Here is a 13,311-nt window from a genome sequence, read left to right as displayed (position 1 = left end):
ATATATATATATTAAAATAAATCATAAAAATGCAATGAAACTAAAATGATTCTATACAGGTTACAAATAAATATATTTTTAAAATAAAAAATAATAAAAAAAAAGCTTAATAACAAACAAAAAATTTAATAAATGGCCTTTTATTTTTTCAGTTATTTTCCACTGTCAATTATATTAGTAGGAGTTGGTGATGGACCATGGGAAGACATGCACAAATTTGATGATAGAATTCCAGCTCGAGCCTTCGACAATTTTCAGGTATTATTTTTTATATAAATAATAAAGGTCTGTTTGGAGTAGCTAATTTGGTGCGATGGCGTTTTGAAAACGTATTGAAAACGCATCTGATCTGTTTGGGTAAACTGTGGTTTGGCAGCTTATGCGTTTTGAAAACGCTGAAAATAGTGTTTTTATACCACACATATCTAGGTGCGGTTGCAGCTTTCTGACAGCAGTTTGACGTTTCAAAAAAAAGAAAAAGTTGTAAAAGTCACCGCACCTAGCTTCTCTCCTTGTCAGAAGATTCTAAACAGACCCGAAAATTTTAATTTTTTTCCTTAAAACTTTATATTTGCAAATCCATCCACATGCAATATGCCATTAAAAATAATTATTTATCCTGTTTGTCTTATGGTGCTATATTGACTCAAGTTGCAATATTTAATGTACAATGCAATGCAGTTCGTTAACTTCTCCGAGATCATGGCCATAAAGGCTTGCTCAGCAAAGAAGGAAGCAGCCTTCGCCTTGGCTGCTTTTATGGAGGTTCCCTTGCAATACAAAGCTACTAAAGAACTCGGCCTTCTCGGGTATATTATATATTTATTAGCCCCATTTGATTATTAGTTCAATTTCATGAAAAATTTACATAATTACCAAAAAAATTCTTACACATTTACATATCTAAACTTTCAAAATTTGATATTTACTTTTACACCACGAAAGTATCATAAATTTATGCATCTATTTCAATTTTTAAAAGCTAGTAATTATGATATTTTTGATATAATCATTAGGGCCGTCAAAAAGCTCGTTGTTTGCGAACAGTTCGTGTTCGGTTAGTCAATAAGTTTGTGTTTGATTCGTTCGATAAGTAAACGAGACGAACGCGAACAATTTTTTTTCATTCAGTTAGTTAAACGAACCAAATACGAACAGTGATGCGTTCGTTCGTGTTCGAATCGTTATTGTTCGAAATATAAAATAATTTAAAATAATTATATATAAAAAAATTATGATATTTTAAAAATTAAATTTTAAAAATTATAATATATAATAAATTAATAATAATAATATATTAATATACTATATTAGTAATATACTAATATAGATATTGTATATTTATATAATATAAGTTATACAATTAATATAATATATTATTTATATATATTAATATTAGGGATGTCAAACTGGCTCGTCGTTCGCGAACAACTCGTGTTCGGCTCGTTCGTTATGAAACTAACACAAACAGTGACTTCACGAACAATTTCGAACGCGAGCTTATTTCAAACGAACCTAACATGAACACAAGCACTGTTCATTCGTGTTCGGTTCGTTTACACCCCTAATAATCATTGTTTAAAATGTAAATATTAATGTTTAGGTGTTAGATATATAAATACATAAAAATTGTTTGTAGTGCATGTGAATGCCCCTAATCTCATTCATTATTTACCAATTCCTCTTCCCTTAAAATGGATACAGGGTTACCACTGAAAAAGCCAAAAATGTAATATTTTACCCTCCTCCCCAATCTGTAAACCTAAGACGACCATCACATTACAGCATTGCTGATGATCGTAGAGAGGTGATAAATTATTTATTTATTTATATTTATGTCCAAACGCAAACAAACTGATAAATCTCTACTCTTTGCAGCAGCCTTGTCCGATCTGCTGGACAAATGCCATGGATTTGGCTTTAGGGTGTGGCCACACGGTAAGCTGCTTGCCTACAATTTACAAATATTGATTAATTTCAATATTTTTTATTAAATTAAAGTACTATAAATATAAATATTAAATACTAAATATTACGTATAGGGCTGTCAAAACGGCTCGTTGTTCGCGAACAGCTCGTGTTCGGCTCGTTTAGAAGCTCATGTTTGGCCCGTTCGCTAAGTTAACGAGCCGAACACGAACAACACGAATCAATATTTGTTCGTTTGTGTTCGGCTCGTTTTGGCTCGAAATACTACTAATCAATTATATATATATATCTTTGATGAGTAGTATTTTAAATAAATTTAATTGACTACAAAGCTACAAAGATTTATAATCAATTAAAAGCATTAATGAAGAAAATAGAATAACAAATATTAAATTATATTCAAATGATATAATATTGCCCCAATCCATAACATCTTATGACTGCGTGATTAGGCTTGTCAAAACGACTCTTTATTCGTGAACGGCTCGTGTTCAGCTCGCTAAGCAAACGAGCTGAATACGAACACATTTTTTGAGCTCGAAATATAAACGAGTCGAACGCGAGCTGAGCCTGGGCTCGCTCGTGCTCAGCTAGTTTACGCCCTTAATTACATATATGAAGACATAAAATTGTGCGGGTATGCATGCAAATTTTCGGAAGCCATAATTTTGCGTCAATTTATGGATGCAGTGCTGCAGAGCTTGTGGGAATAAATTGACGCAATGTCCAGTTTGCCGAGCAAATATCACATCGCGTCTCAGGCTATACACCGGTGAAGGAAAAGTAGGAAGATTTATCTTTATTTATTTATTTATTTATTATTGCTATTGGTTTATAAGTAGGAAGATTTATCTTTATTTATTTATTTATTATTGCTATTGGTTTTATTATAAAATAAAATAAAATAAAATATATTTGATATTCATAATTAGTTTAGAACAAGAAAATTTATTTTGAGAGTAAAAAAAAAAATAAATTATTTACATACGTACCATAAAATTGTTATGTATTTACATATCTAACATAAAAACATTCATATATATGCATTAACATCACATAAAAAATATAATGATAACTATCATTTGAAAAGTGAAATACATCTTTTTATGTATAGCTTTATGATACCAAGAGGCTATAAGTGTGAATATCAACCTTTAGGTGTTAGATACGTAAATACATAAGAATCATATAGCGTGTGTACGCTTCTCAAAATAAAAACATGCACAAAATACATTAAACATCTATGTTTATATATATATATATATATTAGATTTATTACCGATATGACTTTTTCATCATTTATATTTTGTTTTTATTAATTTATTGTATAGGATTCAAATACGTTAGCTGGAAAAAGGAGTTGTTCGGTTTACCGAAGAAGCCATGCAGTGCAAGAGAAATGCAAATGTATTGTGTATGATGGATATTTAGAGTTATTTGGCTATTAAATACATGTTTTTTTTTTAATTTTTTATTTCATTTTGGTTAGATGCATGCAGAGTCAAGTAAGAATTGTGAATTTTGAATACTTGAAAGTTGTTTGTTTGTGTGTAAATTTAATGCATAAATTTTAATTTTTATATTAACTAGTTATATATCATAAAATTTTATAAGAATATCGGCGGAGAAGAAGGGGAGCTCAGTGTCAGGAAGAAGATTGCTATGTATTGTTAAGAATTATAGTAGGAAATAATTTATTACTATTAGAAGTTTTGAGGGATATATTATTTCTTTAATATAAGGAGATATTTTATTTCCTATTTTATATTTATTTTTTTGGATTATGAAACATTAATTTTTCTATTTTATGTTATTTCATATATCTTCTAATAATTAATATGCATTTATTATTGGAGATATCAAGTGACATATCTTTCCTTTCATATCATTTCTTTGTTATTATTTTTCCTATTATAAGATTCTTGTAAGGGTTATTTATACACATGTTCATATCAATGAAAGAATAAAGTATCTCACTTTATTCCGCATTATTCTGAATTTCACATGGTATCAAAGCGGGAAATTTCAAAAAACCCTCTCCTTCTTCCTTGCAAATCCCGAAGAATTGCAAGAGGCGAAGCTTTCTCTTCCGTCGATTTAGCCGATGTTGTTCTGTCGCAATTCGCGAAACCTTCGGTCTCTCCACTGTTTCGCAATTGGCGAAATCGGCGACCTCCACCTGCGAAGCCCTCGTATTCTTCCATCAAGCTCGACGGTTCTGGAACCAGAGAACGACCTGCTTTGGATCAAGGCCGATCTCGGTGGCAAGTTTGACTTTCTGGCATGATTCGAGCTTGAGTCCCTTATCAAAATTCATCTTCAGGAATCTCTTTATTTTTTATCATGTTGGAAAAAAAAAATGATTCCGCTACCTCTATTCAGCCTTCCACCTTGTCATCTGCTTTCTCACTACCCTTCTCTAGAACCACCAAAAATCTTTAAGCCCAAATCATCACAATTCGTCTCAATGGTGATAATTTTCTACGTTGGTCAAAATCAGTGAGGATGTACATTAGAAGAAGAGGGACCTGCTTTGGATCAAGGCCGATCTCGGTGGCAAGTTTGACTTTCTGGCATGATTCGAGCTTGAGTCCCTTATCAAAATTCATCTTCAGGAATCTCTTTATTTTTTATCATGTTGGAAAAAAAAAATGATTCCGCTACCTCTATTCAGCCTTGCACCTTGTCATCTGCTTTCTCACTACCCTTCTCTAGAACCACCGAAAATCATTAAGCCCAAATCATCACAATCCGTCTCAATGGTGATAATTTTCTACGCTGATCAAAATCAGTGAGGATGTACATTAGAAGAAGACAGAAGATATGCTACATAACAGGGGAAGTTCGTGAGACAACCACTACAGATTCATCCCACGCAACCTGGGATGCAGAAAATTTCATGATAATGACATGGTTAGTGAATTCTATGGAAGAAGAGATAGGCGCAAACAACATATGTTACTCTACTGCCAAAGAACTCTGGGAGAATATGGCCCAAATGTATTCAGATACGGGCAACCAATCTCAGGTTTATGAACTATCCCTAAAACTTGGTGATATTCGTCAAGGTAATGATTCTATCACAAAATACTTTAATCCTTTAAAAAGAATATGACAAGACCTTGACATGTTTAATGATCAAGAGTGGAAGTGCCCTGATGATGCTAGTAGATATAAGACCATTGTTGATGCAAATCGAATTTATATTTTTTTTGTTGGACTTAATGAGGAGTTTTACGAAGTTAGGGGCAGAATTATTGGGAGAAGACCCATGCTTTCAATCCATGAGGCTTTCTCAAAAGTCCGCCTCGAAGAAACTCGAAGAGGAGTGATGCTCAACAAGAAATCCACTCCTACTAGCATACCTGAGACCTCGACATTCCATCTAAGGCTCATGTCAGTAAGCAGACTGTCCCATATTCAGAAGAATGAAGAGAAATCCCGGTGTGGTGTGATCATTGCAACAAGCCACGACACACTAAAGAAACCTGATGGTACATCTACGGTAAACCGACAGATTAGAAGCCAAGAAACAAGCACAAGCTACCTACTGCCAATGTTGTTGTCGAACAAACCAGCCCATTTAGCAAAGAGCAAATCGATCAAATCCTGAATCTGCAAAACCCTAGTTTGGCTACTGGTACTCGTCGAACAAACCAGCCCATTTAGCAAAGAGCAAATCGATCAAATCCTGAATCTGCTAAACCCTAGTTTGGCTACTAGTACTCGAAATTGTTTCATGTTCTGACCATGAAAATGTTTGTATTGCTGACAGTAGTTTCTCTTCCATTGCTGGAAAAGGAAACATTAACTTGTCCAAGAGTATATGTCTTAAATTTGTACTCCATGTTCCAAAATTCAAATGTAACATTCTATCCGTCAACACACTTTCAAAAGATTCTAACTGCCGCGTAACTTGTCCAAGAGTATATGTCTTAAATTTGTACTCCATGTTCCAAAATTCAAATGTAACCTTCTATCCGTCAGCACACTTTCAAAGGATTCTAACTGCCGCGTAATTTTCTGTGAATCTTCTTGTGTTTTTCAGGACCAGAAGTTGGGGATGATGAATGATAGAGCTAAAAAGATAGGAGGACTTTACTACTTTGAGGAGATTATTCCTAGTGAAAAAAGGGTTTAAGCTTACAGCAGTATGGGTTCGAACCCAACAGTAGAAAAAATAATGGAATTGCATCTTAGACTAAGTCATCCAAGTTTTTCTTATTTACGACATTTATTTCCTAATTTGTTTAAGGGTGTTAATTGTGTTTTACTTCAAAGTGAAATGTGTTATTTGACAAAAAGTCATCGTATAAGTTTTGCTACAAAATCATACTATCCTTCAAAACCTTTTTTCATGATCCATAATGATGTTTGGGGACCTTCAAAAGTCATAACATTATTTTAGAAAAGGGGATTTGTGACTTTTATTCACGCATACTATCCTTCAAAACCTTTTTTCATGATCCATAGTGATGTTTGGGGACCTTCAAAAGTCAAAACATTATTTTAGAAAAGGGGATTTGCGACTTTTATTCACGATCACACTAAAATATGTTGAATATGTTGGGTTTATCTTATAAACAAAAAATCAGAAGTTGAAAAACTTTTTAAAGATTTTTACAAGATGATTGAAACTCAATTTGAAACTAGAATATGCATCCTTAGATCTGATAATGGAGCTGAATGTTTTAATAAATGTTTATGGGAGTTTTTGATAAACAAAGACATAATTCATAAATCTACTTGTCGTGACATTCCAAAATAAAATGAAATTGCTGAAAGAAAAAATAGACATTTAGTTGAGGTTGCTCGTGCTATTATGTTTTCAATGCATGCTCCTAAATACTTATAGGGGGACACTGTTTTAACACCATCATATTTAATAAACTGAATGTCAACTCAAGTTCTACAATATACAACTCATCTAAACAAACTGAAAAACATTTTTTCAATTCTACAAATGTCTTCAAATATTCCTTTAAAAATCTTTGGATGCACATGTTTCGTTCATATTCCGGATAGATTTTGATCAAAATTGGATCCAAATTTTGAAAAATGCATTTTCCTTAGATATGCTTTAAACAAAAAGTGATAGAAATGCATTAGTCCTGTCACCAAAAAAACTTACATTAGTATGAATGTGATTTTCATGGAAAAATCTTCCTTCTTTCATAGAAATCCACTACAGGGGGATTATAATACAGATGAAGAAGAAGATTTTTGGCAAGTTTCTAATGCATTACCAAGAGTTGTTCTAACACCAAGTACACCTGAAGTCCGTGAAAACAAATAACTAGAAATAGTTGATGAAAATAATAAAAATCAGGAGAATCCTAGTGAAGAGACACCTGAAATTATCTCATCTAATACAAGGGGAGAAATAATGCATAATACAACAACAAAACATCTGGGTTATTCCAGGAAAAAGCTCCATAAAAGGCAAAATGTCAAAATTGAAGCTTTAACTTCCTCCCAATCTGAAGAACCGAATGATGGTCCTCAAGAAACATAGGTAAGTTCCAATGCTGACCTTATTTTTTCACCTACAAAAGCTCAAGATTTTGAGGTTATGAATCTGGATCTTCCTAGAGCCTTTAGAAAAGTAACACGTTCTTGTACTACCAAATATCCCATTTCAAAATACCTATCCTACAAAAAAAATCTCACACAAACATCAAACTTTTTTTGTCAAAAATTTCTAATATGTCTGAACCCAGAACAATGCAGGAAGCTCTTAGTAATCTAAATTGGAGAATAACAGTAAAGGAAGAGATGGATGATCTTTTGAAAAATAGAACCTGAGAAGCTGTCACTCTACCAAGAGAAAAGTCTAATGTTCGGTGTAAATGAGTCTTCACCACTAAAGCCAAAACTGATGTGAGTGTCAAAAGATATTAAGCAAGATTGGTAGCAAAATGATGCACTCAAACTCATGGAATTGACTATCAGGAGGCATTCACTCTGGTAGCCAAGATCAATTCCATTCGTGTCCTACTGTCCATAGCAACAAATCGTGATTGGCCCTTGCATCAGTTCGACGTAAAAAAATAATTTTCTAAACGATTAATTAGAGGATGAGGTATTCATTGATCTCCACTTGGATTTGAGAAGAAGTTTGGAGAAGATAAAGTGTGCAGATTGAAGAAATCTTTGTATGGGCTTAAGCAATATCCTCGCGCAGAGAGGTTTGGAAATGTGATTACAAAATATGGATACACTCAGAGTCAAGTTGATCATACTATGTTCTATAAACATTCAGAAACTGGTAAACTCGTCATACTCATTATTTATGTCGATGATATTATCCTTACAGGAAATGATGATAGAGAAATTGAGACATTGAAAGAAAGATTGGCCATAGAATTTGAAATAAAAAATCTGAGAAATGTAAAGTACTTTCTCGGCAATGAGTTTGCCAGATCTAAGGAGGGGATCTTTTTTAATCAGCGAAAGTATGTACTTGACTTACTCAATGAAACCGGAATGCTAGGGTGCAAATCAGCTAAAACCTCGATTGAACAAACTAAAGGTTACAAGTGACAAAAAAAATAGATGATATTAACAAAGAACAATATCAGAGACTAGTGGGAAGACTAACACTCATCCTGATATAGCCTTTGTTGTTGACATGGTAAGTCAGATTATGCACTCTCCAAATACTCACATACTCATCACTTGGATGCTGTCTATCAAATCCTTAGGTATCTGAAAGGAACGCCCGGAATAGGACTACTGTTTAAGAAAAATGAGCACTTACAGATAGAAGCATTTATAGATGCAGATTGGGCTGGGAGTGTTACAGATAGAAGGTCAACCTCAGGGTACTAGACTTTTCTAGGAGGAAACTTAGTAACTTGGAGGAGTAAGAAGCAAAGTGTTGTGGCCAGAGGCAATGCTGAAGTTGAATTGAGTAAGAAGCAAAGTGTTGTGGCAAGAGGCAATGCTGAAGTTGAATTCAGATATGTCACTCATGGGATATGTGAAGTTCTATGGATTAGAAGAATTCTCAAGGAGTTAATATGGATTAGAAGAATTCTCAAGGAGTTAAAAATTCACAGTCCGCCACCGATAAATGTGTACTGTGATAATAAGTATGTCATCATCATCGCTCACAATCCTGTCCTTCGTGATAAAACAAAGAACGTAGAGATAGACAAGTACTTCATCAAAGAAAAAATTGACATAGAAGATATCTGCATGGTGTATGTTCCTTATAACGACCGAACAGTAGATATTCTAACAAAGGGCCTTCACAAAAAATAATTCGACGGTTTAAAAGATATCTGCATGGTGTATGTTCCTTATAACGACCAAACAACAGATATTCTAACAAAGGGTCTTCACAAAAAATAATTCGACGGTTTAATGTGCAAACTGGCTCTGAAAGATGTTTTCATGCCAACTTGAGGGGGGGTGTTGAAATATCTAATTTACATTGCAAGGTTTATTGCAGATATTTTCATGCCAACTTGAGGGGGAGTGTTGAAATATCTAATTTACATTTCAAGGTTTATTGTATTTCGTGTTAAGAATTATAATAAGAAATAATTTATTTCTATAAGAATTTATGAGGAATAAATTATTTCCTTAATATAAGGACATATTTTCTTTCCTATTTTATATTTATTTTCTTATATTAGTAAACATTTGTTTTCCTAATTTATTTTATTTTTTATATCTCCTAATAATTAATATGAATTAATTATTGGAGATATCAGATGATATATCTTTCCTTTAATATTATTTCATTTTTATTATTTTTCCTATTATAGGATTCTTGTAAGGGTTATTTATAACACGTTCACATCAATGAAACAATCAAGTATTTCACTTTATTCTGCATTATTCTGAATTTCATCAGAATACAATGGGTATAAATGAGTTGAACAGAGCTCGAGCGATTATCGACTTGAGCTTTAACATGATTAACGAGTTTAAGCTCATGCTTGTGTTAACATGTCCGAGTGGGCTTATGAGTCAGTTTGTTTGCTACAATAGATAGAAAATGGCAGTAATTTAATCCAATACTATTATAAAGTGACAAATATAATGAAAGATTATGAGATAAATAATAAAAAGTTACTTAATATAAAATATAAAATATTATTTTATAAATATTTTTATTAATTTTTTAAAAAATAATATTCAATATATTTTTAGTATATTTTATATTAATATTTATTTATTCAAGCGAGCTCATAAGCTATAGATTCCATCGGGGCTGACTTGAGATTGGCGTGTTAGCTCTTCAAGCTAAGTTCGCGAGCCACTTATCAAGCCGAGCTTGAACCGGCTCATGAGTCGTTGGCTTGGCTCACTTACTCCTCTTGAATAGATATTCATTATTCAAATACTCACAAGCAATAAAATCTATCGTATAATTTGTAGGTCGAATCAGAGCAAGACGTCGATCGCTATCAAGACGCCAAACCAAGTTGAGTCGATGCAGCGAGCTTACAAGAGATGCGTTTCGCTGGAAATACTAAGGGAATTCAAAATTCATTCTAATTAAGTGATTTCTTATGTATTTACATATCTAAGTTTTATATTTGCATTCATGACATTTAAAAGTTTAACACCATATCAAACATATCATTATTATTAAATTTTTAAAAGTGTAATACATACTACTTTGATGCATAGATCTATGACACCCAACTGTTGAAAGCATCAGTATCAAACTGTTGATATGTAAATACATAAAAGTGTGTGGTATGTTTGTAAATCTCCAATAAAATAAAAGAAGTTTTAGACTTTTCTATAATTAAAATAACTTTAACAAGATTCTTATTTAATTGGAATGAGCTTTTTCAAAATGTATTGCTGAATAATGTTATTATTAATTATTAATTATAAGATCCCAATTGCTATTACTTGTGATTTATTTTGATCAAATAAAAAGCATGATGTGTAAGTTACTTGAGATTAATAATAATAATAATTGTTTAGAATGCTTAATTAATTAAATTAAATTAAAAACATTTCAAGTAAATACAATAGTTTATTTATTTATTCAAATATTAATTAAATACGCAAAAAAAATTCAAAATATAATTTAATTTATTGTATCATACTTCATGCCAAATAATTTGTAATTTAATTATTATAGTATTTATTATCTCTACTATTTTTTTGTATCAATAAATTCGAATTTACCGAACTGCTGGAAAAATCCTACTTTCAGCAAAACAGCCCCTCCGTGGCTCTTCTATCTATAAATGCCGCCACAACGTCACAATTTTTTTTTATTTTTTTGGCTGGTAGCTTGGCTAATTTATTTCGATTTGATCTTGATCCGAGCCAATATTTGAATCCATTTTCTAGCTATTAACAATCTTCAAGCTAACACTAAAGAAATTTAGGTTTTTTCTGACGGTCGCAATTTGTCGGTTATGAAAAGAAAACCATCATTTTTAATGTTACCGACGGTTTTTAACTCGTAGGTAAAACGCTTGTCCGTAATTTCAAAACCGATAGAAATTCTGACGGTATAAATGTATTGACGGTTATCCAAAAGTTTAATGTCGTAGTTTTTTTCGAAAAAATTCAAGTCGTCAGCGATCATTAGTTCGTATAACTGACGGTTATTCCGTCTGTAATAGCGACAACATGCACTTCGAAAAAGTGTCCCGCATATCGATATTTTAAAGCAGGAAAAACCGTTGGTAATTATGTGTCCTTTTATGCATAATTTTTTTTATATCCATCAGGTTGACTGTCGGAAAAGAGTTGCACATGTTGATTTTTTATCGGGTAAACGTCATTTATGCATTATTTTTTATAACTAACAGATTAACTGTCAGAAAAGTGTCGCACCCGTCATTTTTATGTGACGCACTGTAAAACGTCGGTTATGTGTCAGTTTAGGCGTCGATAAAAATGTCTATCGGTCAACCATCAATTTTGATTATCGATAAATTTGGAACTGTCGAGATACCGACGACAAGCCATCGAAGACCTGTAGCATAAGGAAAAAAATAAATTCTTTCTTTCGTATTTACTTTACCACACCTACTATTACAACATTTAATATATAATTTCAATTGTTTAACGAAATAACATACCTGTCAAACAATAAATTAAACAATAAAGTAATGAAATAAAGAAAATGCATTTACTGTATAATATATGCATTACTGTTCACAAAAAAAATATATGTTCAAATTTCATAAACATAAAAAAAAAGAAAAAAGCCCCTCCTAATCATCTTTCTCTATCCTGTCAATCTCATCCTCATTGTCCTCCTCAGCTTTCCCCTCCTCCAATGTTGTTGTTGTCTTGTCACACTCCCTCATCCGCTGTCGGAAGGAATCCAAATCAGACTTCAGCTTGGCCTCCATGTTGGCCTCTATCTCCGACCTCATTTGAGAGAAGCGAGCCTCCATCTTGACAGAGAATGCTGCAACAAACCTGGAGATCTCCTCATCCTATGTGATAGAGATAGAAGTTGCGGATGCACTGGTGGAGGGGTAAACGTCGTAGGCAAATCTCTGCGACCCGAACCTATAGACTTGACCCTTCATCTTCCCTCCATTAACCTCCCTCCACAGGTCGTACTCGAAAGAATCACGTTCACGGATTGTAATGCCTCTCGACGTCTGGGGTCGACTCACGTTCAGTTCTTGGAATCTCTCTTACAAACAAAAGTAGTTGCATTCAGTTAAAGCTAAAATGTAATAAAATCAAACTTGTTTAGCTCGTCAATTACCTAGGTCACAAGGGATCTGTCCTTGATCCAGGGTTGGTCGGACCGCATCTTGTGAGTGTGCTCATATACATCGGCGGCTGAGGGCTCTCGTCCAATCTCCATAGTTTGTCCATAAAATAAAATAGTTAAAATACATCTTTAAACTATATGAAAATTTATAGTATAAATGAAATCTTACCAGTCTCCACTTGTATTTCATATGTGGAAGCGCCCCATTAGTGTGCTTGGAGTGCTCCATGGCTCCACAGTCTAGTTGTTTGTTCTGCTTTGCTTGTTCCCTCTTCCTCTAGTAGTTCGGAGAATCACATGCCCTAAGAAGTGTGCCAAAAACATCCTATCCAAGCCACAGATGACGTTGTCATGATTTTTAGATATCACCAAACATGTTTAAGAGTCAATCGCTGTCATTGTGCTCGAAATTGCGTCGGATGCGCCTCGTGCTCGGGGCGCTAGGAGAATTGTTTCTGGAAATCCTACAGGGATTTTTTTTGATTGATAAATAAAAAAAAAAACACAACTTAAGTTAGTTGTGAATGCTACTTACCGCAAACTCCTGAAACTAAAGATCTCGAATGACCATCGAGATCTCTTTCCACGACAAGTATGTTGAGTCGTACTTGCTCCATATGATATCCCAAATAACATGAATAGTCTATGTCGGGGGAGGGGGG

General features: G+C 33.3%; 1 protein-coding gene across 5 annotated transcripts in view; it reads left to right on the top strand.

Annotated features, from left to right (window-relative positions):
* Positions 1-3,419, top strand: part of LOC110022196 (E3 ubiquitin-protein ligase RGLG4-like) — a 9,456-nt gene extending 6,037 nt beyond the window's left edge. For 2 of the 5 annotated variants that reach the window (XM_020721020.1, XM_020721023.1), the window contains exons 3-8: positions 153-258; positions 682-809; positions 1,705-1,807; positions 1,879-1,938; positions 2,620-2,712; positions 3,261-3,419. In XM_020721020.1, coding sequence (XP_020576679.1) covers positions 153-258; positions 682-809; positions 1,705-1,807; positions 1,879-1,938; positions 2,620-2,712; positions 3,261-3,377 — 607 coding nt within the window. In that variant the 3' untranslated portion in view covers positions 3,378-3,419. The remainder of the gene's footprint in view (positions 1-152; positions 259-681; positions 810-1,704; positions 1,808-1,878; positions 1,939-2,619; positions 2,713-3,260) is intronic. The other 3 variants (XM_020721024.1, XM_020721022.1, XM_020721021.1) reach the window with 2 other exon arrangements.
* The last annotated feature ends 9,892 nt before the right edge of the window (positions 3,420-13,311 follow it).

Source organism: Phalaenopsis equestris, unplaced genomic scaffold, assembly GCF_001263595.1.
Source record: "Phalaenopsis equestris unplaced genomic scaffold, ASM126359v1 Scaffold000174, whole genome shotgun sequence".
NCBI lineage: Eukaryota > Viridiplantae > Streptophyta > Magnoliopsida > Asparagales > Orchidaceae > Phalaenopsis > Phalaenopsis equestris.
This window is presented reverse-complemented; position numbering and strand designations above follow the sequence as displayed.